The 24,729-nt window shown below is 46.8% G+C and overlaps 2 protein-coding genes across 2 annotated transcripts; both read right to left on the bottom strand.

Moving 5' to 3' along the window:
• Positions 1-2,699: 2,699 nt before the first annotated feature.
• LOC144611051 (zinc-binding protein A33-like) lies at positions 2,700-9,462 on the bottom strand. Its single transcript, XM_078430139.1, has 6 exons — positions 8,759-9,462; positions 8,572-8,667; positions 7,762-7,995; positions 7,402-7,424; positions 7,195-7,313; positions 2,700-3,831 (listed from the first exon to the last, which is right to left on the bottom strand). The coding sequence occupies exons 1-6, from the start codon at positions 9,158-9,160 to the stop codon at positions 3,299-3,301; spliced, it is 1,407 nt and encodes a 468-aa protein (XP_078286265.1). The 5' UTR covers positions 9,161-9,462; the 3' UTR covers positions 2,700-3,298.
• Positions 9,463-12,716: 3,254 nt separating this feature from the next.
• Positions 12,717-22,677, bottom strand: LOC144611056 (zinc-binding protein A33-like). Its single transcript, XM_078430144.1, has 6 exons — positions 22,280-22,677; positions 22,093-22,188; positions 20,403-20,636; positions 17,979-18,001; positions 17,763-17,881; positions 12,717-14,935 (listed from the first exon to the last, which is right to left on the bottom strand). Exons 2-6 carry the CDS (start codon positions 22,129-22,131, stop codon positions 14,406-14,408), a joined length of 945 nt encoding a protein of 314 aa, XP_078286270.1. The 5' UTR covers positions 22,132-22,188; positions 22,280-22,677; the 3' UTR covers positions 12,717-14,405.
• Between the last annotated feature and the right edge of the window lie 2,052 nt (positions 22,678-24,729).

Here is a 24,729-nt window from a genome sequence, read left to right as displayed (position 1 = left end):
TTGTCAGGGTGAAGATGCAGTGGGGACGAGGCAGACTGAAGACGCACTGTGATCCTGGCAAGTCGGTTGAAATTCCAAGTTGGCATGTTGAAGCTGCAGCAGAAACGATATCCTGAGAAGGTGCAACGGGTTGTGTACAAGCCGAAAGTAAGTTCATAACATCCAAAGTGCTAGGAGCAGAATTTGGCTACTCTGCCATTCAATCCTGGCAGATCTATCTCTCCCAAACCGCATTCTCCTGCCTGCTCCCCATAATCCCTGACACCAGTACTAATGAAGAATCCACTGGATCGGACGAATAACTGATAGTAGTGTGTTGAGCGGCGGCGCTGGCGTTGAGTGCAAGTTTCGTGGTTCCCTCGATTCGTGAAGACATTGTCTGGCATGGGTAGCGTGACTTGCATTGGTCTGCTAATTTGAGGAAGGACATTCTTGCTATTGAGGGAGTGCAGCGTAGGTTCACTAGGTTAATTCCCGGAATGGTGGGACTGTCGTATGGTGAAAGACTGGAGCGACTGGGCTTGTGTACGCTGGAATTTAGAAGGATGAGAGGGGATCTTATTGAAACATATAAGATTATTAAGGGATTGGAAACGCTCGAGGCAGGAATCGTGTTCCCAATGTTGGGGGAGTCCAGAACCAGGGGCCACAGTTTAAGAATAAGGGGGTATGCCATTTAGAACGGAGATGAGGAAAAACCTTTTCACTCAGAGGGTTGTTAATCTGTCGGATTCTATGCCTCAGAGGGCAGTGGTGGCTAATTCTCTGGATGCTTTCAAGAGAGAGTTACATAGAGCTCATAATGGTTCCGGTGTCAATGGATATGGGGAGAAGGCAGGAACGGGGCACTGATTGTGGATGATCAGCCATGATCACATTGAATGGCGGTGCTGGCTCGAAGGGCCGAATAGCCTTCTCCTGCACCTATTGTCTATTGTCTATTCACCAATTCAGATCGACCGCTGAATAACGGGGCAGAGAGACGATGATATAGAGAGAAAAATAACAAATTAAAGAAGGATATACAAAAAAGTAACGACGGTAAAACAAACAGCTCATTGTTAGTTGTTTTTTAGATTAGAACGAATACAGCCAATGACACAACAAGACGATTTTGAAGCCGGTACGTCGTGAGTGGAGGAGGGATGGAGAGATAGTGAATGCAGGGGCTACTTGATATAAGAACAATCAATATTCATCCCACTGGGTTGTATGTTGAGGATCTCAGCGTGGTAGGCAGCATCTCAGGAGGGAATGGACAGGCGACGTTTCGGATCTCAACCTCCATTCCCTCCACAGATACTGCCTGAGCCGCCGAGTTCCTCCAGGACTTGGTCAAGGTTGGAGAATCTGCAGATGCTTGCGTGAACATAAGTGTGTCGGTCACTAAAGTCAACAACATGAAGACAATGAGGATAAAATGAAAGTCGACTTACCGGGAACACCAATAACTGCCAGAACGGGATAGTAAACGGTAATTATTTGACCCACTATCCAACTTCCCATTTTACGCAAAAAGTGACGATTCCGCGCTTGACGTAACACAGCACACCAATATCAGAAATCAGAAATCAGTACCAATGATGAGATATCCACACATCTCTTAAACCGGCCAAACCGCTCCCTTAGAGGACTCCATATCCTCTGCCCTCCAGCTGACCCTGGCACATCTGGAGGAGAAGAACACATGTGTGCGAATGCTGTTCTTGGACTTCAGTTCAGCATTCAACACGATCATCCCTCGGCACTTGGTAAGCAAATTGGGTCCACTGGGCCTTAGCACCCCTTGTGTAACTGGCTACTGGACTTCCTCACTGACAGACCCCAGTCAGTGCGGGTTGGAAACAACATCTCCAACATCATCACTCTGAGCACCGGTTCCCCTCAGGGCTGTGTCCTGAGTCCACTGCTGTTTACCCCGATGACCCACGACTGTTGTGCCAGGTTCAGTACAAACCACATCATGAAGTTCGCGGATGACACAACAGTGGTGGGCCTTATCCGGGACGACAATGAACGGCCTTACAGGGAGGAGGTGAAACAACTGGTGGACTGGTGCAACATGAGTAATCTGGTCCTGGATGTCGCAAAAACAAAGGAGATCATCGTTGACTGCAAGAGAAAACGTTGCAGGCACACACCACTCCACATCAGTGACACCGCGGTGGTGGTAGTCAGTAACACTAAGTTCCTGGGGGTGCAGGTCACAGACAGCCTGACCTGGTCCCTAAACACTGCAGCTCTAGTCAAGAGAGCCCAGCAGCCTTTGCGCTTTCTGCGCCGGATGACAAGAGCACACCTCCCCCATCCCATCCTCACCACTTTCTACAGAGGCACCATAGAGAGCATACTGACCAACTGCATCTCTGTCTGGTCTGGGGACTGCAAAGCCTCAGACTGGAAGTCCGTGCAGAGTGGTGAGAACGGCTGAGAAAATCATCGGGACTTGACTTCCTTCCATCCAGGACATTGCACACAAACGCTGCTTGTCCAAGGCCAACAACATTATTAAAGACCGCACCCATCTCCATCACGGACTGTTCACCCTGCTGCCCTCTGGTCAAAGGTACTGCAGCACACGGAGGAGAACAGCCAGGTTCTGCAATAGCTTCTTCCCCCGAGCCATCAGACTCTTGAATTCACAATGATCCACCACCATTATTTTATGTACGAGTCACTTATTTATTTATTTTTCTTTAATCAATTTTTATCACTTGGTGTTACATTGAAGCAATTTGCAATGGAATTTCGTTCAAATACGCACTCGTCTGTATAGTTTTGAATGACAATAAGGTTATATTAATTCATTCATTCATTCATTAATCACAGATCCTCATTACACAATAATCAGAAAAATAGACAAGGTGTGAACAAGAACTAGTTTAAAAGCATTAAATTCTCCAAGTAAGCTTTAGTAAGTTTTAGAGATATAGGTTTTAAAGGTATTTTTTTGTCACGTGTACCAATTCAGGTACAGTGATATGCGAATTACCATAAAACCATACGAAAATAAAAGCAACAAGTCACAGAATTACAAAAAAGTGTTTCTGTTCCGTTGACGGACGCAGTTAACGCGTTGAAATGAACGGCTCGTCAGCTCTGATTCCACTTGCTGTTTATTTCTCTCTTCCCACATTTATATTCCCCCTGGTTTTATTTCCGCGCTCACTGGGGGTTTTTACGACGCGGAATTTGGGGATTAAACGGGAGCCGTTCAGCGCCGACCTGTTGTCCACCGGGTTTCTGCCCCACAGCCCCTGAGCCCCGCTCCTGACGCCGGTCCCGGGACCCGACCCTTTTACACACCCGGAGCGGAACCGGAGCAGATCCTCAGGCAGTTTCCAAACCAATAAAGCCCGAAGAAAGGATAAAGTTTCCCCGTGAATTTATTCCCAGTGAAGGTGTGGAGATGGGACTTGGTGTCCGCGTCGTAAAATGAAACTGTCCCGGACTCGTAACTGAGATAAACTCCCACCCTCCCGGGGATGGGACGGGCGGGTAGACGGGATGAAGGGGAGGTGAGTGCATCAAACCCGTCAGCCACCCGCCTGATGCTCCAGACTCCAGTCTCCGGGGTCAGTGTGACCGGTCTCTTCCTCTCCACAGACTCTGCGGCGACTCCCAGACTCCAGCACTGACTCCCCGCCACGTCCACCACCCAGTATTGTCTCCCCGATGTGAATCCCTCCGATCCCAGCACACAATCACTGCCTGTAAACCTCTTCCCGGTGTCAGGGAGACGCCTCCTGGTCCCGGTCCGTTTCACCCTCTTCCGATCCTCAGACACCTTGAACCCCGGAGCCGCTGTTTCCACATCCAGGGTGACGGAGACTGGGGGGAGAAGCAGAGAATCAGAGAGTCCGCGGGGGTCGGGGGGAGACTCGGGCAGCGCGGCCCCGGGACCGGGGGAGAGGCCGCTCGGCCTCAGGCACAGGCGGGCGGGCAACTGAAACCCTGCCCGGGGTTTCACCCCGACCACATCGGGTGGACACAGACATCTCCCCCGGAGTTTTTATCCGGGGATGGAGAGGGGAATTTCGTGAGGTGGGGAAAGGTGGATGGGGAGGACGTGTGCGGAGAGTGAGGAGGATTGCGAGATTGCGGTGGGGATGGAGGAATGAAGCGGGTTATTCAGATATGGAGGCAGATCGGAGCAGGTGGATATTGAGGTGAGCGGTAATTTGAGGTTGTTAAAGAGGAGGTTGAGGTGTGTGGTGGGGTCATCATGATCATAGTGAATGGAGGCAGACACGAGGGGCCAGACGACCTGCCCTGTTTCTTTGAGTGGATGGTGAGAGAGTGGGAGGGGTGGCTTGGATCATGGAAGGAAACAGAGGTTGAATGATCGGGTGTTGGACAGAATGTGTGGAGACTTGTGGTTGTGGGGTTGTTGAAAGAGAGCGGATTCACGGGTGGATTTGATGGGTGTGTACAACTAACACACTGATCTGATTGTGAACCAATATATGAACTCCACTGAGGGACTTGACAATGTTCCGCGTGTAAGGCTGTTCCAGAAAGCGAGGGCAGGTGGGATCCAAGGCGAGTTGGTGAAATGGATCCACAATTGGCTTGGTGGTTGGAGGTAGTAGGTAGCGGTAGAAGGATGATTTTTCTGCTTGGAGGTCTGTGGCTGGTGGTGTGTAGCAGAGATCGGCGCTGCAACCTTTGCTGTTTATGTTACATGATCATGGCTTGGATGTGAATATGGGAGGCATGATTAGTAAGTTTGTGGAGGACGCAAAAATTGTGGATAGTGGGGAATGTTGTCAAAGTCTGCATCAGGATGCAGAGTAATTATCTAAACCTTATTCCCATGCAGAGAAATCAACTCACGAGAGTGCAGGTTTATATTGAGAGCAGGGAATTTTAAAGTATATCTGAGATTCGGTTTTACTAGACCAAGTGGACCCGTTGGGCCCAAACCTCTCCTGTATTGGTGCAGTACCCTCGCCTCCCCCCTCTCCCCTCTGCCCCCACTCCACCCCCCTCAACCCCCCTTATCCTCCCTCTTCCCCATTCCCTCCCTCCTCCCCCCTCCCTAGGAAATAGATTTAAACTTTAATATGTGAATAAGTTAAAAAATATAACACCGATTTCAATGAAACTTCTTCCATTAGCACCAAAGGGATCACGGTGAGTAAGGTGGGTCTAAAATTGTCGCGCTATCGTGTTGTACCCTTTTGGCTGTAGTTTAGGAACAAAGAAACAAACGAGAGTTTTAGTACATAGATTTACACTGAGAGTGGGTGATATCTGGAACACGCTACAGAAGAGATGGTGGAGTGAGATATAACCACTATATCTGAGGTATTTAAATGGGGGAGGTGCAGAAGAATGCCGATGGAATGTGGGTAAATCGATTAGTATAGCTGGGAAAAGATGGTCATGGACACGATGGGCCGAAGGGCCAGACTTTGTAATGTACAACCACGGCTCTCAACTCCAAGAGCACTGAATGACTGAATTTCCACAGCCACCGGTGCAGGGTCGTTCCCCAGTCTCTGTGTGCAGTAATGTCTCCTTATCTCTGTCCTACACGGTGCGGCCCACATTCTGAGAGAGTGCCCGCTCTCAAGACCCCTCTGACAGGGGAACCATCCTCCCTGCATCCAGCACACTGAGCCCTGTAAGGACTCTGTGTTTCACTGAGATCTCCTCCAATACACCTGAACTCTCGAGTACACAGGCCTAGTCTTCTCAATCTCACCCCACACAACAAAATCATTCTCCCAGGCACAAGTATTGTTAATCTTTGCTGCATTTCCTGTGTCAAATCTGTCAACTTATCGATACGCAGGAGCATAGGAACGCCAGAAAACAGGAGCAGGATTAGGATCCGCTCCTCAGGCTTGCCCCTCCATTCAATGTGATCATGGCTGATCTAAGCTGGCACCAATTCCTCTTCTGTGTGAGTTCCCCATAATCTTAAATTTTCGATCTATCAAACATTTATTTGTACCCATGTTGTACATATCCAACAACTCAGCTTTTTACCACCACCCAGAGCACAACATGCCAGATATTCACTGCCCTCTGAGAGATGCACCTTCTACACACCGCATGGGAGGCTGCTCTGGAAGGTTGGATCTCATGGAATCCGGGGTGAACTAGCCGATGGAATACAACATTACCTGAAGGTCACAGACAGAGGATGTTGGTAGTGGGTTGTTTTTCAGGCTGGAGACAGAGTCCACTGTTGTTCCTTATTTATATACACGATTGGGTGTGTATGTAGGTTGCACGGTCAGTCAGTTTGCAGATGGAACTAAAATTGGTGACATTGTGGAGAGTGAAGAAGGTTACCTGAGAGAAAAAATAAATGGGATCCCTGTGAACTGGGCCAATGGGCTCAGGAACGGCAGGTGGGATTTATTCATGTGAAGGTGAGCTGATGCACTTTGCTGAGACAAACCAGGGCAGGACATACACAGTAAATGGGGAGCTTTATAGAACGGAGAGATGTCGGGGTACAGGTACACAGTGCCATGGAAGATGCAACGGTGACAGGCAGGGAGGTGAAGAATGTGTTTGTTACTCATTCTTTCAAAAGTCAGGATATTAAAGAGAGAGTTTGACACAATTAAGTTGTTGGCAAACTGGAGAGGGTGCAAGAAGATTTATGAGGATTCTATCGGGTCTGGAAGGTTTGTTTATCAGGAGAGTTTGCGCAGGTGGGGACATTTGTTTTGGAGGCTATCAGGCTGACTTTATAGGCGTGGATAAGATCTATATAAGGTGCATAGATAAGGTGAACAGCCACAGTATTTTCCCCATCTAATACTGGAGGACATCGGTTTCAGGTGAGAGGGGAAACACTAACTTGAAGAAACTTGAAGAGCAGCTTTTTCCAGCATTAGGTCGTTCCTATATGGAGTGAGCTGCCAGAGGAAGTGTTCAAGACAGGTACAATTACGATATTTAAGAGACACTTGGGCAGGTAGGTGGATTGGAATGACTTGGAAGGATATGGGGCAGACGCAGGCAAGTGGGGATAGCTTGATTGGGCAACTTGGTCGGCATGGGCGTGTGCAGTGAAAGGGCCAGTTTCTGTGCTGCTTTGCTCTCTGACTGTGATGCTTCCCAGCTTAGATGAATCTGATTTCCCTTCAATCCATTCATTACATCAACCTTTGCATCCAAGTATGACGTAAAGATATCAAACAACAACAATGGAAAGGGATCAAGATTTACCTTGCTTGTTGACGTCAGTTGTTTCTCTAAATACGTTGTTGAGCAAAAAAGGGTTATCGAATCTTTCGATCGGCAAGGCACCATCTGCAACCGACAGTGATTTGGCTTCATCATGAACCCTGCAAATATTTAATGACAGGTTATAAATTGAGCATCAGCATGTTTTTGAGCTGTCTACAAGAACATTCAGTCCAGACGATGTCCTACCTCATCTTGCGACCAGCTTCCTCCTGCAAGAAATAAAACACAAATCGCAATTAACTGAGATGGACTTTTCTCGTCAGGACAGTGGGAATTTCACATAGATCGCCACAAGCCTCTGATAATTCCCCTTTTCCAACTCTCATTGGTAAGATCACAGCAACTCTTTCCCAAGGAGTTTGCAGGCAGTGCTGAGCTCCCATACATTATGAGGGAAGCCCTTTAGTTCTGGAACAATAGCAGCACGTTGCTGGGACACAGGGAACATTGGCCCAGCTCTGAATCACTGGTAAATGTGGCATTTATTTCACAAATGTCACCGACCATTGTGTGACCTTGCAATTTCACCTCGCCAAACCCCCTCACCTTCAAAAATGACATGTTGTCTTTGAGATCCAGCTGTTCCTGTAAGCTTTTGACTTCGTTCTCAATGGAATTTAAATTCTCTTGAATCACTTGGAGATGTTTCTCCATTGTATTCAGAATCTTCTTCTCTTCCTCCCGGATATCTGCCAGTACGCGCTGCTCTTTCTCAGTGAGAATCTGGTGCAGTTCAACAAACTGGGATGTGATCTCTGACTGAAGGTTGTGTGACTGTTCCTGTAAAATGAAAGGGGAAGATCAATATGTCACTCTATTGTGTTTCCTCACGGTATGGAAAGTATTATTTGGCCAATCAATATCTGGTCATAGGGCGCAGTAATAGACCATTCTGCCCACTATATCCATACTGGCCACTGTATAGATCCTCACCAATCCCATTTACTTCCATTGAATAGATAGCTGATTATGACGAGAATTCAATAGCTTGTACAAATGCTTCGGAAATGTCATTATCCCATCAATCCCATTCCCCTCATCCAATTCCCTGCCGCCCATTCCCTTTCACGTCCCCATTGATTCCCATTGATTTGCCCACCACCTACTTTCACAGGGATGATTTACAATCGCCGATTGACTCTCCAACCGGCGTGTCGTTTGGACGTGGAAGGAATCCGACGCGGTCACAGGGAGAAGTCGTGAACCACACGGGCATCGCCCGAGGTCAGGATCGAACCCACTCACCAGAACTAGGAGACAGCAGCACTACTTGTGTCACTGCGCTGCCCTGTTATTACACGCGTCACAGGGATCGAACCTGCACAAGATCAGAAAATCGAAACTTTAAAGCCTCACCAGAACTCCAGAAATCTTCTCTTTCTGTTGCTGCTCCATTTGCTGGATCCCTGATTTATCTTTTGTGAGAGACTGGATGGAAGCTTTAACCTGACCCTGCGATTGTGTTTGAAAATCGGAGAATAAAAGCGTTAGACAATAAAAACGGAATTAAACAATGATGCGATCAAAATCGGTTTGCTTTTACCTTGTAGTTTTCAACAGATTCTTTAACCGGCATGAAGCGGTGATCTATGTGTTCCCGCCCAGCTGCACAAAACAGCGTCTTGTCAGTTTTACAAAACAGCTTCAGTTCTTCCTGATGTTCCTCGCAGTGAAGTTTACTTTCCTTCTCTGTTCGATTCAGGCTCAGTGTTCGAGCTTTCTCAACCAGTCTCGCCAAGGTCCAACTGACCCTGAGGGTGCGGTCTGTAAACTCCTCTCTACATTTCGGGCATGAGTTTCTCTCCTCCCTGTCCCAACTCTGTGTGATACAGGAGCGGCAGAAGTTGTGCCCACACTCCAGTGACACTGGATCGGTGAAGAAATCCAGGCAGATGGGACAAACTACCTCCTCGGTTAAACTCTGGACCTGGTCTTTCGCAGCCATTTTAACTCTGCCATTTCCTGGTTCAAAACGCAGGTCCACTGCGCACGCCGCCGTCTAGAGGAATTGATGTAATTCCGCTGCAAGTGTTCAGTGTTAAGATGCAGAAACAAGGAACTGCAGATGCAGGGTTACAATTACAAAGTGCTGGAGTAAGTCAGTGGGTCAAGCTGCACATCTGGAGAACATGGACAGCTGATGTTTCGGGTCGGGACCCTTCTTCAGACTGATTGTAGGGGGTGGGAGATGGAATAACGAAGGGAGGAAGGGGGCAGGACAAAGCCTGGCTGGCAATAGGTTGACACAGTTGAGGGGGGAGAGGGAGTTGATAGTCAGACGGTTGGACAAAGGCCAGAGATGAAAAGACAGAAGGTGTGTGACAAAATGATTGAGGACTTGCGAATTGTGTCCTGATCTTCAAACAGTCTTCTCCTCAGACGGCCAAAGGTTGTGCAGGTGCACTGAAGGCGCTGGTGAGTTTCACCATCAATGTCTGCCTTCCTCTGGGAAGAGGAGCGCCGGCCGCAGCACCCGAGGGTCACCATCGTTACGACCATTGTAAAGGAAGGAGACAAATCCGCCCGCAGAATCTATGGAGGGTTCCACCGCTCTCTACCACAGGGAGGGTCAGTTACACATTAAACTGTCCTGAATATAGACGGAAGCGGAGAGTAGCGCTTGGGACAGTGTAAGGCAGGATAAAATGCTGGAAACAACTGCAGAGTGGATTCACGAAGATGGTGCCAGGATTTGAGGATCAGAGTGAAAGGGAGAGGTTGGGCAGGGAAGGATTTATTAATTGGAGCGCAGGAGGCTGAAGTGCATAAGATCAAGAGGTGAATAGACAGGGTGAAGGCACAGTCTGTTACCTGGAGCAGTGGAATCGAGAACTAGAGGACACAGGTTTGTGGTGAGAGGTGCAAGATTTAATCAGGAACCAGAGGAACAACATTTTCACACAGAAGGTCGTCGGTGTCTGGAACAAGCTGCCAGAGGGGGTAATTGAGGCTGGACAACGACGTGGAGTGGAGTTGAAGCCCCGTTTCTTGAAGAAAGAGGATACCTCCGAATCACCCCTCCTCCTCTTGCTCCTCCTCCCCCTCACCCCTCCTCTTCCTCTCCCTGCACCTCCTCCTCCCCTTCTTCCTCTCCTTCACCTGTCCTCCTCCTACTCCTCCCCCCTCTTCCTCTCCACCTCTCCCTCATCCCCGTCCTTCCCGTCACCCCTCCTGTCACTCGCCTCCTCCTCATCCCTCCATTTCTCTCTCCTCCCCCACTCCGGGCCTCCATGGCCGCCTCTTTCCGCAGCCGCAGCCGCTCCTTGTGGAGCCGCTGCCGGGCGGGGTCGGGGCCGCCGCTGCAGGCCCGGCGGAGAGGGAGGGGGATGAGGAGCCGCGGCAACAGCGGGTCTCGGGTTGCCGCCGCCATCAGCGCCATGGGGTCTTGCTTCCATAATACCGGTTGCCATCAAAGCTGAAGTGAACAGTAATCAGTCGGTATGTGTAGGAAGGAACTGCAGGTGCTGGTTTAAACCGAAGACAGAATGCTGGAGTAACTCAGCGGGACAAACAGCATCTCTGGAGAGAAGGAATGGATGACATTTCGTGTGAAGACCCAAACTTCAAACGGTCAGAATCGACCCGTGCGATGGAAGGAACTACAGATGCTGGTTTAAACCGAAGATTGAGTCTGAAGAAGGGTCTCGACCCGAAACGTCACCCATTCCTTCTCTCCAGAGATGCTCCCTGTCCCGCTGAGTTCTTCCAGCTTTTGTCTAACTTCAGCAATCAGTCGGTGACAAGCTTTGAGTTTAAATCTGAAGATGTTAGAGGGGATGATTGAGGTGTAAGTGAGGAGAGAATCAGGCTGCCAGATGGCATCACAGATCCTGATTACACAATAATCAGAATAAAAGATAAGGTGTGAACAAGAACTAGTTTAAAAGCATTAAATTCTCCAAGTGAGCTCCAGTAAGTTTTAGAGTCAATAGACAATAGGTGCAGGAGTAGGCCATTCGGCCCTTCGAGCCAGCACCGCCATTCAATCCGATCATGGCTGATCACTCTCAATCAGTACCCCGTTCCTGCCTTCTCCCCATACCCCCTCACTTCGCTATCTTTAAGAGCTCTATCCAGCTCTCTCTTGAAAGCATCCAACGAACTGGCCTCCACTGCCTTCTGAGGCAGAGAATTCCACACCTTCACCACTCTCTGACTGAAAAAGTTCTTCCTCATTTCCGTTCTAAATGGCCTACCCCTTATTCTTAAACTGTGGCCCCTTGTTCTGGACTCCCCCAACATTGGGAACATGTTTCCTGCCTCTAATGTGTCCAATCCCCTAATTATCTTATATGTTTCAATAAGATCCCCCCTCATCCTTCTAAATTCCAGTGTATACAAGCCTAATTGCTCCAGCCTTTCAACATACGACAGTCCTGCCATTCCGGGAATTAATCTAGTGAACCTACGCTGCACACCCTCAATAGCAAGAATATCCTTCCTCAAATTTGGAGACCAAAACTGCACACAGTACTCCAGGTGCGGTCTCACCAGGGCCCGGTACAACTGTAGAAGGACCTCTTTGCTCCTATACTCAACTCCTCTTGTTATGAAGGCCAACATTCCATTGGCTTTCTTCACTGCCTGCTGTACCTGCATGCTTCCTTTCAGTGACTGATGCACTAGGACACCCAGATCTCGTTGAACATCCCATCTTCCTAAATTGACACCATTCAGATAATAATCTGCCTTTCTATTCTTACTTCCAAAGTGAATAACCTCACACTTATCTACATTAAACTGCATCTGCCATGTATCCGCCCACTCACACAACCTGTCCAAGTCACCCTGCAGCCTTATTGCATCTTCCACACAATTCACACTACCCCCAGCTTAGTATCATCTGCAAATTTGCTAATGGTACTTTTAATCCGTTCATCTAAGTCATTAATGTATATCGTAAATAGCTGGGGTCCCAGCACCGAACCTTGCGGTACCCCACTGGTCACTGCCTGCCATTCCGAAAGGGACCCATTTATCCCCACTCTTTGCTTTCTGTCTGTCAACCAATTTTCTATCCATGTCAGTACCCTACCCCCAATACCATGTGCTCTAATTTTGCCCACTAATCTCCTATGTGGGACCTTGTCGAAGGCTTTCTGAAAGTCGAGGTACACCACATCCACTGACTCTCCCCTGTCAATTTTCCTAGTTACATCCTCAAAAAATTCCAGTAGATTTGTCAAGCATGATTTCCCCTTCGTAAATCCATGCTGACTCGGAATGATCCTGTTACTGCTATCCAAATGCTCAGCAATTTCGTCTTTTATAATTGACTCCAGCATCTTCCCCACCACTGATGTCAGACGAACTGGTCTATAATTACCCGTTTTCTCTCTCCCTCCTTTCTTAAAAAGTGGGATAACATTTGCTATCCTCCAATCCACAGGAACTGATCCTGAATCTATAGAACATTGAAAAATGATCTCCAATGCTTCCACTATTTCTAGAGCCACCTCCTTAAGTACCCTGGGATGCAGACCATCAGGCCCTGGGGACTTATCAGCCTTCAGTCCCATCATTCTACCCAAAACCATTTCCTGCCTAATGTGGATTTCCTTCAGTTCCTCCATCATCCTAGGTTCTCCGGCCCCTGGAACATTTGGGAGATTGTGTGTATCTTCCTCAGTGAAGACAGATCCAAAGTAACGGTTTAACTCGTCTGCCATTTCTTTGTTCCCCATAATAAATTCCCCTGCTTCTGTCTTCAAGGGACCCACATTTGCCTTGACTATTTTTTTCCTCTTCACGTACCTTAAAAAACTTTTGCTATCCTCCTTTATATTATTGGCTAGTTTACCCTCGTACCTCATCTTTTCTCCCCGTATTGCCTTTTTAGTCCAATGTCTTTTATTGTCACATGTACCAATTAAGGTACAGTGATATGCGATTTACCATATAGCCAGACAAAAAAAAAGCAACAAGACACAGAATTACATAGAAGTTAACATAAACATCCACCACAGCGGATTCCCCACATTCCTCACTGTGATGGAAGGCAAAAAAGTCCAATCTTCGTCCTCTTTATTTTCTTCTACATTACAGCACAGAAACAGGCCCTTCGGCCCACCGAATCCGCACCGACCACCGATCCCCACACACCAGCACTATCCCACACACAGTAGGAACAATTTACTATTTTACCGAAGCAAATTAACCTACAACCTGCACATCTTTGGAGTGTGGATGGAAACCTGAGGATCCGGTGAAAACCCACGCAGGTCACGGTGAGAACACACGTACTCCGTACAGACGGCACCCGAATATCCATCAGAGGCACAAGCATTCCCAAATGGACAAAAACGAAAAGTAATTGGGGCAGACACACAGACAGGAAAGGTTTGGACGGATAGACACAAAGTGCCGTAGTAACTTGGCAGGTCAGACAGCATCGTCAGGAGAGAAATAGGCAGATGCTGAAAATTAAAAATAAAATCCGAGAAATACTCAGCTGGACAGTCAGCGTCTGTAGAGAGAGAAATAGAGTTAATGACTCAAGTTGATCATCATTCACATCAGCATTAGATCTGAAATGTACGGTCTGTTTCACCTTGCAGATGCTGCCTGACCTGCTGAGTTTTTGGGGCAATTTCTGCTTTTATTCCCCATTTTAAGTCATGCCGCAGGTGTGGTAACAGGTGACAAAAGTCACTTATTAAATCAGATTCCCGCTGTTTCTGCAATTGTCAAAGTTAATTCTCAAAGTTACAGCTGGTCTGTGGTCGCACCGCGTGGCGTTGCTGCCTTCTAGTGGCGGGACCAAGAAATGACGCAATTAACGCGTTGAAATAATAATAATAATGCATTACATTTATATAGCGCTTTTCATACACTCAAAGACGCTTTACAGGGATTTAAAGAACATAGGGAAGTGAATAAATAGATAAATAAGTAAACGAACAGAGAAAGGAGACAGAAGGTGAGGTGACCTTCAGTGGTTGAAGGCAGTACTGAACAGGTGAGACTTCAGTGATGTTTTGAATGTGGTGAGTGAGGAGGAGTTTCTGACGATTTGGGGTAGTGAACGGATCGACAGCTGATTCCACTTGCTGTTTATTTCTCTCTTCCCACATTTACATTCCCCCTGGTTTTATTTCCGCGCTCACTGGGGTTTTACGACGTGGAATTTGGGGATTAAATGGGAGCCGCTCCGGTCCCGCTCCTGACGCCGGTCACGGGACCCGACCCTTTTACACACCCGGAGCGGAACCGGAGCAGATCCTCAGCCAGTTTCCATCCCAAGGCTCGAAGAAAGGATAAAGTTTCTCCGTGAATTTATTCCCAGTGAAGGTGTGGAGATGGGACTTGGTGTCCGCGTCGTAAAATGAAACTGTCCCGGACTCGTAACTGAGATAAATTCCCACCCTCCCGGGGTTGGGACGGGCGGGGAGACGGGATGGAGGGGAGGTGAGTGCATCAATCTCGTCAACCCCCCGCCCGATGCTCCAGACTCCAGTCTCCGGGGCCGGTGTGACCGGTCTCTTCCTCTCCACAGACTCTGCGGCGACTCCCAGACTCCAGTCCCAACTCCCCGCCATCTCCACCACCCAGTAATGTCTCCCCGATGTGAATCCCTCCGATCCCAGCACACAATCACTGCCTGTAAACCTCTTCCCGGTGTCAGGGAGACTCCTCCAGGTCCGGGTCCATCTCACCCTCTTCCGATCCTCAGACACCTCGAGCCCCGGAGCCGCTGTTTCCACATCCAGGGTGACGGAGACTGGGGGGAGAAGCAGAGAATCAGAGAGTCCCCGGGGGTCGGGGGGAGACTCGGGCAGCGTGGCCCCGGGACCGGGGGAGAGGCCGCTCGGCCTCAGGCACAGGCGGGCGGACAACTGAAACCCTGCCCGGGGTTTCACCTCGACCACATCGGGTGGACACAGACATCTCTCCCGGAGTTTTTATCCGGGGATGGAGATGGGAATTTCGTGAGGTGGGGGAGGGTGGACGGGGAGGACGTGTGCGGAGAGTGAGGAGGATTGTGAGATTGCGGTGGGGATGGGGGAATGAAGCGGGTTATTCAGATATGGAGGCAGATCGGAACAGGAGGATATTGAGGTGAGCGGTAATTAGAGGTTGTTAAAGAGGAGGTAGAGGTGCGTGGTGGGATCGTCATGATCGCAGTGAAAGGGGGCAGACACGAGGGGCCAGATGACCTGCTCTGTGTTTTTTGGGTGGAGGGTGAGACAGAGGGAAGGATGGGTTTGTTAGTCAATTGGAATGGGTGCAAAAGGGTTTACAACAACTTCATCAGGTCTGTAGGGCTGGGTTAATAGACAATAGACAATAGGTGCAGGAGTAGGCCATTCAGCCCTTCGAGCCAGCACTGCCATTCAATGCGATCATGGCTGATCACTCTCAATCAGTACCCCGTTCCTGCCTTCTCCCCATACCCCCTCACTCCGCTATCCTTAAGAGCTCTATCCAGCTCTCTCTTGAAAGCATCCAACGAACTGGCCTCCACTGCCTTCTGAGGCAGAGAATTCCACACCTGCACCACTCTCTGACTGAAAAAGTTCTTCCTCATCTCCGTTCTAAATGGCCTACCCCTTATTCTTAAACTGTGGCCCCTTCTTCTGGACTCCCCCAACATTGGGAACATGTTTCCTGCCTCTAATGTGTCCAATCCCCTAATTATCTTATATGTTTCAATAAGATCCCCCCTCATCCTTCTAAATTCCAGTGTATACAAGCCCAATCGCTCCAGCCTTTCAACATACGACAGTCCCGCCATTCCGGGAATTAACCTAGTGAACCTAAGCTGCACGCCCTCCATAGCAAGAATATCCTTCCTCAAATTTGGAGACCAAAACTGCACACAGTACTCCAGGTGCGGTCTCACCAGGGCCCGGTACAACTGTAGAAGGACCTCTTTGCTCCTATACTCAACTCCTCTTGTTATGAAGGCCATCATTCCATTGGCTTTCTTCACTGCCTGCTGTACCTGCATGCTTCCTTTCATTGACTGATGCACTAGGACACCCAGATCTCGTTGAACTCCCCCTCCTCCTAACTTGACACCATTCAGATAATAATCTGCCTTTCTATTCTTACTTCCAAAGTGAATAACCTCACACTTATCTACATTAAACTGCATCTGCCATGTATCCGCCCACTCACACAACCTGTCCAAGTCACCCTGCAGCCTTATTGCATCTTCCTCACAATTCACACTACCCCCCAGCTTAGTATCATCTGCAAATTTGCTAATGGTACTTTTAATCCCTTCGTCTAAGTCATTAGGTTATCAGGTGAAGTTGGACAGTCATCAGGATATAATGTCATAAATTAAAGTATTAGAATTAGGTCATTTGGCCCATCAAGTCTACTCCACCATTCAATTATGGCTGATCTATCTCTCGCTCCTAACCCCTTTCTCCTGCCTTCTCCCCACAACCTCTGACACATGCACTAATCAAGAATCCAGCTATCTCTGCCTTAAAAATATCCACGGACTTGGCCACCACAGCCTTCTGTGGCAATGAATTCCACAAATCCACCACCTTCTGATTAAAAGCATTTCCCCTCATCTCCTTCCTAACAGAATATCCTTTAATTCTGACGCTATGACCTCTAGTCCTAGATTCTCTCACTAATGGAAACATCCTCTCCACGTCCATTCTATCCAAGCCTTTCACTATTCTGTATTTTTCGATGAGGTCCCCCCTCATTCTTCTAAACACCAGCGAGTACAGGCCCAATGTTCACAAACGCTCGTCATAGGTTAATCTACCCATTCCTGGAACAGACTATTCAGACTGGGACATTTTTTCCTTGGGAGCCTGTCAGAGTGACATTATTGATGTGTATAAGATGCACAGATAAGATGATTAGCCACAATACTTTACCCAAGGTCGGAGAGTCTAAATCTCGAGCGCATCAGTTTAAGGTGAGAGTGGAAACAATAAAAAGGACCTGAGGAGCAGGTTTTTCAGTCAGTGGGTAGTGTAGATGTGGAACGATTGGACAGAGGAAGTGGTCGAGGCAGGTACAATTACAACAGTTTACAGAGAATTGGGTAGATACGTGGATAAGAAAGACTTGGAAGGATATGAGCCAGACTCAGGCAAGTGGGGCTAGCTTGGTTGGGCAACGTGGTTGGCATGGTCGAGTCGAGTCAAAGGGCCTGTTGCTGTGCTACAAAGGTCTGTGACTCTGTGATGCTTCCCAGCAGATGAGCAGCTGGTAGATCAAATCTTCGATTTCCCTTCACTCCAAAATAACATTAGACTTTGCATCTTAGTATTACTTAAAAATAGACGCAATCAAAGGTAGACACAGAATGCTGGAGTAACTCAGTAGGACAGGCAGCATCTCTGGAGAGAAGGAATGGGTAACGTTTCGGATTGAGAACCTTCTTCAGAGTGAAGAAGGGCCTTGACCCGAAACGTCACCCATTCCTTCTCTACAGAGATGCTGCCTGTCCCACTGAGTCACTCCAGCATTTTGTGTCTACTTTTGATTTAAACCTGCAACTGCAGTTCTTTCGTACACATATTACGTCAAGATGTCAGGAACAAGAACAATGGAAAAGGTATTAGCTTTACCTTGCTTGAAGTCATCAGATGTTTCTTTAAATATTGTGTTGAATGAAACAGGGCAATTAAACTTTTTAATCGGCAAGGCATCATCTACCACCGACAGTGGATTGGCTTCATCACAAACCCTGCGAATATTTAACAGCTGGTTATCAACTGAGCATTAGAAATGTTTTGAGCTGTTCCACCAAAACTTACAATGTTTCCGTCAAGAGCATGTCCTACCTTCGCTTGCGACCAGCTTCCTCCTGAAAGAAATAAAACACAAACCTCAATTGACTGAGATGGACCGTCCTCTTCCCGACAGTGGGAATTTCTCCACATTTCTACAACGCTCACATAATTCCCATTTCCCAACTCTTATCGCCGCTGCCTCGACTTTCAGAAAGCCTTCGACAAGGTCCCACATAGGAGATTAGTGGGCAAAATTAGGGCACATGGTATTGGGGGTAGGGTACTGACATGGATAGAAAATTGGTTGACAGACAGAAAGCAAAGAGTGGGGATAAATGGGTCCCTTTCGGAATGGCAGGCAGTGACCAGTGGGGTACCGCAAGGTTCGGTGCTGGGACCCCAGCTATTTACGATATACATTAATGACTTAGACGAAGGGATTAAAAGTACCATTAGCAAATTTGCAGATGATACTAAGCTGGGGGGTAGTGTGAATTGTGAGGAAGATGCAATAAGGCTGCAGGGTGACTTGGACAGGTTGTGTGAGTGGGCGGATACATGGCAGATGCAGTTTAATGTAGATAAGTGTGAGGTTATTCACTTTGGAAGTAAGAATAGAAAGGCAGATTATTATCTGAATGGTGTCAAGTTAGGAGGAGGGGGAGTTCAACGCGATCTGGGTGTCCTAGTGCATCAGTCAATGAAAGGAAGCATGCAGGTACAGCAGGCAGTGAAAAAAGCCAATGGAATGTTGGCCTTCGTAACAAGAGGAGTTGAGTATAGGAGCAAAGAGGTCCTTCTACAGTTGTACCGGGCCCTGGTGAGACCGCACCTGGAGTACTGTGTGCAGTTTTGGTCTCCAAATTTGAGGAAGGATATTCTTGCTATGGAGGGCGTGCAGCGTAGGTTCACTAGGTTAATTCCCGGAATGGCGGGACTGTCGTATGTTGAAAGGCTGGAGCGATTGGGCTTGTATACACTGGAATTTGGGATGAGGGGGGATCTTATTGAAACATATAAGATAATTAGGGGATTGGACACATTAGAGGCAGGAAACATGTTCCCAATGTTGGGGGAGTCCGGAACAAGGGGCCACAGTTTAAGAATAAGGGGTAGGCCATTTAGAACGGAGATGAGGAAGAACTTTTTCAGTCAGAGAGTGGTGAAGGTGTGGAATTCTCTGCCTCAGAAGGCAGTGGAGGCCAGTTCGTTGGATGCTTTCAAGAGAGAGCTGGATAGAGCTCTTAAGGATAGCGGAGTGAGGGGGTATGGGGAGAAGGCAGGAACGGGGTACTGATTGAGAGTGATCAGCCATGATCGCATTGAATGGTGGTGCTGGCTCGAAGGGCTGAATGGCCTACTCCTGCCACCTATTGTCTATTGTCTATTGCCATGCAGATAGAAAGCGGACATTACCGTCGAGACGTAGAACGATGGGGAAAAACACAAGGAATGTCCATGAGAATGATGCCATGACTGAGAGGATGGACCTCAATGAAAAGACTGAGCAGGTCGTGGGATTTTATCTGGAGAAGATGTCGGGAATGATGAGATAGGATTTACGTTTTTCGGTGGATTTAATTGGGTGAGGTTGAAATAATATCTCTAATCGATGGGAGAGCAAATATCAAACTGAAATGTAACGTGGTCTTCAACAAATACCGAAAGGAATTCAGTCATGAGAACATGGACCTCACTTGCATTGAAGGAACTGAAGACAACAGCAGAGATAAATTTAAGGGCAAGCGGGATAAACACGTGAGCACTCCTGGAATTCGGGGTATTGTTACCGGGTGTGGTGAGTGGATGGGAGGGATGTTGAGTGGAGCTGAAATCCTGGCTGTATAGGATGGGCCAAATGGCCTGTCTATGATGTAGAATGGGATGTTATTCCATGGTGAACAAAGGTGGGTAAAACAAACAGAGCAAATTCCCCCAAGGTGACCGCCCACTGCTGATGGGAACCGCATATAGATGATCAATCTGCTGTGTGCGCCACGTTCTAGATTTCAATGTTAATCGCCACAATGTGGTCATGGCTGATCTAGCCCAGGACTGAACTCCTCTGCTTTGTCCCATTCCGTTTGATTTCAGTTCCCCGAATTTTCAAAAATGTATCTTTCTCTGGTTTAAATATGTCTAACAGGTTAAACCTCTCAGAGTCTCTTGGTTCGGAGAATCCCAGAGATTTGCTGCCCTCTGTCCATTCGTGGTCGATGGGATCAGATATAGGATCACCCATCGTAGTTCTGAACTCCACAGAATACAAACACCTCTCTACATTCCGGCCAGGCAGTCCTGAGATCCCTTAGATTATGCGGGAGGCCAATTATTTTGGGAACAACAACAGCTGGAAAAAAAGACCCCATTTACCCAGTTCTGAATTACTGGTAAATGCAGCATTCATTTCAGAAATATCCCCCGCCATTTTGTGACTGCACTTTCACTTCGCCAGACTGTAGTGTAACCCCTCACCTTCAGAAACACCACACTGTCCTTTTGATCCATCTGTTGCTGCAACTTCAAGAGTTTCTCCTGAATAGATTTTAAATTCTCTTTGATAGCTCCAAGATTTTTCTTCATTCTATTCAGAATCATCTTCTCTTCCTCCTGGATATCTGCCAGTACGCGCTGCTCTTTCTCAGTGAGAATCTGGTGCAGTTCAGCAAACTGGGATGCGATCTTGGACTGAAGGTTGTGTGACTGTTCCTGTGAGATGAAAGGTGAAGATCAATATTTCATGTCACTGATTGTGGTTCCTTGCGTCTTTACTGATGACATTTCGCCTGTGCATTTTTATTTGCTTTGGCAATTCAATAGTTTTTTTAAATGCTTCTGAAATGTCATGAGGGGAATCTTATTACCCATCAATCCTGTACCCCTTATGCAATTCCCAGCTGCCTATTCCTTTTCAGGTGCCCATTAATCCCATTTATCCGTCTACCACCCCCTAGTGGGGTGCTGCAAGGCTCATTGCTGGGATCGCAGTTATTTACAATATATATTAACGATTTAAACGAGGGAATTAAATGTAACATCTCCAGGTTTGCGGATGCCACAAAGCTGGGTGGCAGTGTGAGCTGCGAGGAGGATGCTGTGAGGCTGCAGGGTGAGTTGGACAGGTTGGGTGAGTAGGCAGATGCATGGCAGATTGAGTACAATGTGGATAAATGTGACGTTATCCACTTTGGTGGCAAGAACAAGAAGGCAGATTATTATCTGAATGGTGTCAGATTAGGAAAAGTGGAGGTGCAACGAGACCTGGGTGTCCTTGTACATCAGTCGATGAAAGTAAGCATGCACGTACGGCAGGCAGTGAAGAAAACTAATGACATGTTGGCCTTCATTGTGAGAGGATTTGAGTTTAGGAGCAAGGAGGACCTACTGAAGTTGTACAGGGTCCTGTTGAGACCACACCTGGAGTATGGTGTGCAGTTTTGGTCTCCTAAATTAAGGAAGGACATTCTTGCTATTGATGGAGTGCAGTGTAGGTTCATCAGATTAATTACCGGGATGGCAGGACTGACACATAATGAAAGAATTGGTCGACTGGGCTTGTATTCACTGGAATTTAGAAGGATGAGAGGGGATCTTAGAGAAATATGTAAAATTCTTTAGGGATTGGAGAGGCTAGATGCATGTTCCCGATGTTGGGGGTGTGAGAACCAGGGGTTATAGTTTAAGAATAAGGGGTAGGCCATGATCATATTGAATGGTGATGCTGGCTCGAAGGGCCGAATGGCCTACTCCTGCACCTATTTTTCTATTTAGGACTGAGATGAGGAAAACCTTTTCACCCAAAGAGTTGTGAATGTATGGAATTCTGTGCCTCGGAAAGCAGTGGAGGCCAATTCACTGGATGTTTTCAAGAGTTAGATGTAGCTGTTAGGGCTAATGGAATCAAGGGATATGGGGAAAAAGCAGGAACGGGCTACTGAATTTGGATGATCAGCCATGATCATATTGAATGGAGGTGCTGGCTTGAAGGGCCGAATGGCCTACTCCTGCACCTATTTTCTATGCAGCGCCCGAGGTCAGGATCGAACCCGCTCACCAGAACTAGGAGACAGCAGCACTACTTGTGTCACTGCGCTGCCCTGTTATTACACGCGTCACAGGGATCAAACCGACACAAGATCAGGAAATCGAAACTTAAAAGCCTCACCAGAACTCCAGAAATCTTCTCTTTCTGTTGCTGCTCCATTTGCTGGATCCCTGATTTATCTTTTGTGAGAGACTGGATGGAAGCTTTAACCTGACCCTGCGATTGTGTTTGAAAATCGGAGAATAAAAGCGTTAGACAATAAAAACGGAATTAAACAATGATGCGATCAAAATCGGTTTGCTTTTACCTTGAAGCGGTTCAACAGCTTCTTTAACCGGTATGAAGCGGTGAGACTTGTGTTCCCGCCCAGCTGCACAAACCAAGCAGATCAGCGTCTTGTCAGTTTTACAAAACAGCTTCAGTTCTTCCTGATGTTCCTCGCAGTGAAGTTTACTTTCTTTCTCTGTCCGATTCAGGCTCAGTGTTCGAGCTTTCTCAGCCAGTCTCGCCAAGGCCCAACTGACCCTGAGGGTGCGGTCTGTAAACACCTCTCTACATTCCGGGCATGAGTTTCTCCCCTCACTGTCCCAACTCTGTGTGATACAGGAGCGGCAGAAGTTGTGCCCACACTCCAGTGACACTGGATCGGTGAAGAAATCCAGGCAGATGGGACAAACTACCTCCTCGGTTAAACTCTCGACCTGGTCTTTCGCAGCCATTTTAACTCTGCCGCCTCCTGGTTCAAAACGCAGGTCCACTGCGCACGCTGCCGTCTAAAGGAATTGATGTAATTCCGCTGCAAGTGTTCAGTGTTAAGATACAGAAACAAGGAACTGCAGATGCAGGGTTACAAATAAAATTACAAAGTGATGGAGTAAGTCAGTGGGTCAAGCAGCACATCTGGAGAACATGGACAGCTGATGTTTCGGGTCGGGACCCTTCTTCAGACTGATTGTAGGGGGTGGGAGATGGAATAACGAGGGGAGGAAGGGGGCAGGACAAAGCCTGGCTGGCAATAGGTTGACACAGTTGAGGGGGGAGCGGAAGTTGATAGTCAGACGGTTGGACAAAGGCCAGAGATGAAAAGACAGAAGGTGTGTGACAAAATGATTGAGGGCTTGCGAATTGTGTCCTGGTCTTCAAACAGTCTTCTCCTCAGACGGCCAAAGGTTGTGCAGGTGCACTGAAGGCGAATAACCCTTCTTTTAAACCGTCTGTCTTAGGTAGAGGATTTGCTCAATGGAAAAGGTATGGAACTAAAAGGGTGGGAGATCTTTATCATAAGGGAACTTTTCTTTCTTTTCAGGATTTACAGCAGAAGTACGGATTACATGTTAATAATTACTTTAGATATTTACAACTTAGAGATTATGTAAAATTACATATGCAAGAATATAAGTTTAGAGGTCCAGAAACACTTGATGTATGCCTGAATCGACATTATAATTCAAATAAATTAATATCCTTTATTTATAATACTCTCCTAGACACTGACATTCCGTCATCAGAATCTTATAGACGAGCATGGAGGACGAATTGAATCAACTCATAATGCAAGATATATGGGATGAATGTTTTCAACATATACACATATACACCAATGTTCATTAAATACTAGACATTCCTTAATACAATTTAAAATAATACATAGATTACATTATTCGAAGACGAAATTAAATAGGATTTTTCCTAGTATCTCTCCTATTTGTGATAAATGTCAATTTCAAGAAGCTAATTTAACTCATATTTTTGTAACTTGTATAAAAATGCAAAACTTCTGGTTGGAGATTTTAAAAATAGTTTCTAAAGTTATTAAGTAATTGGATATGGATCCAAAATTAATTATATTAGGATTATCAGAACATACTACAAACTTTACAACAAGTCAGGTATATTTTCTTGATTACAGTCTAATAACTGCGAAAAAATTAATACTTAAATTTTGGGAAAAAACAATAACCCCCACAATTAAAATGTGGACTACGGAAATGACAGAGACCCTGCATTTGGAAAAAATAAGATTTGCCTTAATTGACAAAACTGAGTTATTTTTTAAAATATGGTCTCCATTTATTGAATTTTTAGAAAAGTAAATGGGTTTGGCACAGGACTAAAATAAAAAATTTAAATTAAAAGTTGAAACTTAGTTAAGGGTTGGATGTACAACTGTGGTTATTGTCTCCCGGATCTACTCCCTTTAATTTTTATAGTTATATCTTTTTTTTTTTATCCTCTTATTCTCTCTTCCCAATAGTTTATAGTAGGGTTTTTTTTCGGTTTTTTTTTCCTTTCTTCTTTATTTTTTATTTTCTCTCTTTAAAAAATTTAAAATTGAAGCTATGTAAGAACTCTGTAACAAATGTGTCTTTTATTTCTATTTGTACATATGCTTTTCAAAAATTTTTTTTTTTTTTTAAACTCTCGACCTGGTCTTTCGCAGCCATTTTAACTCTGCCACCTCCTGGTTCAAAACGCAGGTCCACTGCGCACGCTGCCGTCTAAAGGAATTGATGTAATTCCGCTGCAAGTGTTCAGTGTTAAGATGCAGAAACAAGGAACTGCAGATGCAGGGTTACAAATAAAATTACAAAGTGATGGAGTAAGTCAGTGGGTCAAGCAGCACATCTGGAGAACATGGACAGCTGATGTTTCGGGTCGGGACCCTTCTTCAGACTGATTGTAGGGGGTGGGAGATGGAATAACGAAGGGAGGAAGGGGGCAGGACAAAGCCTGGCTGGCAATAGGTTGACACAGTTG

This window comes from Rhinoraja longicauda, chromosome 39 (genome assembly GCF_053455715.1).
Source record: "Rhinoraja longicauda isolate Sanriku21f chromosome 39, sRhiLon1.1, whole genome shotgun sequence".
Taxonomy (NCBI): domain Eukaryota; kingdom Metazoa; phylum Chordata; class Chondrichthyes; order Rajiformes; family Arhynchobatidae; genus Rhinoraja; species Rhinoraja longicauda.
This window is presented reverse-complemented; position numbering and strand designations above follow the sequence as displayed.

Bases quoted from the DNA above. Each gene is read 5' to 3' on its own strand.
- LOC144611051 (XM_078430139.1), bottom strand. From the start codon at position 9,160: ATGGCTGCGAAAGACCAGGTCCAGAGTTTAACCGAGGAGGTAGTTTGT. The intron at 7,425-7,761 runs GTGAGGGGGTTT...TATTTCTTGCAG, and splicing joins ACAACATGTCATTTTTGAAG to GAGGAAGCTGGTCGCAAGAT. The intron at 7,314-7,401 runs GTAGGACATCGT...AAATATTTGCAG, and splicing joins GAAGCTGGTCGCAAGATGAG to GGTTCATGATGAAGCCAAAT.
- LOC144611056 (XM_078430144.1), bottom strand. From the start codon at position 22,131: ATGGAGCAGCAACAGAAAGAGAAGATTTCTGGAGTTCTG. The intron at 18,002-20,402 runs GTGAGGGGTTAC...TATTTCTTTCAG, and splicing joins ACAGTGTGGTGTTTCTGAAG to GAGGAAGCTGGTCGCAAGCG. The intron at 17,882-17,978 runs GTAGGACATGCT...AAATATTCGCAG, and splicing joins GAAGCTGGTCGCAAGCGAAG to GGTTTGTGATGAAGCCAATC.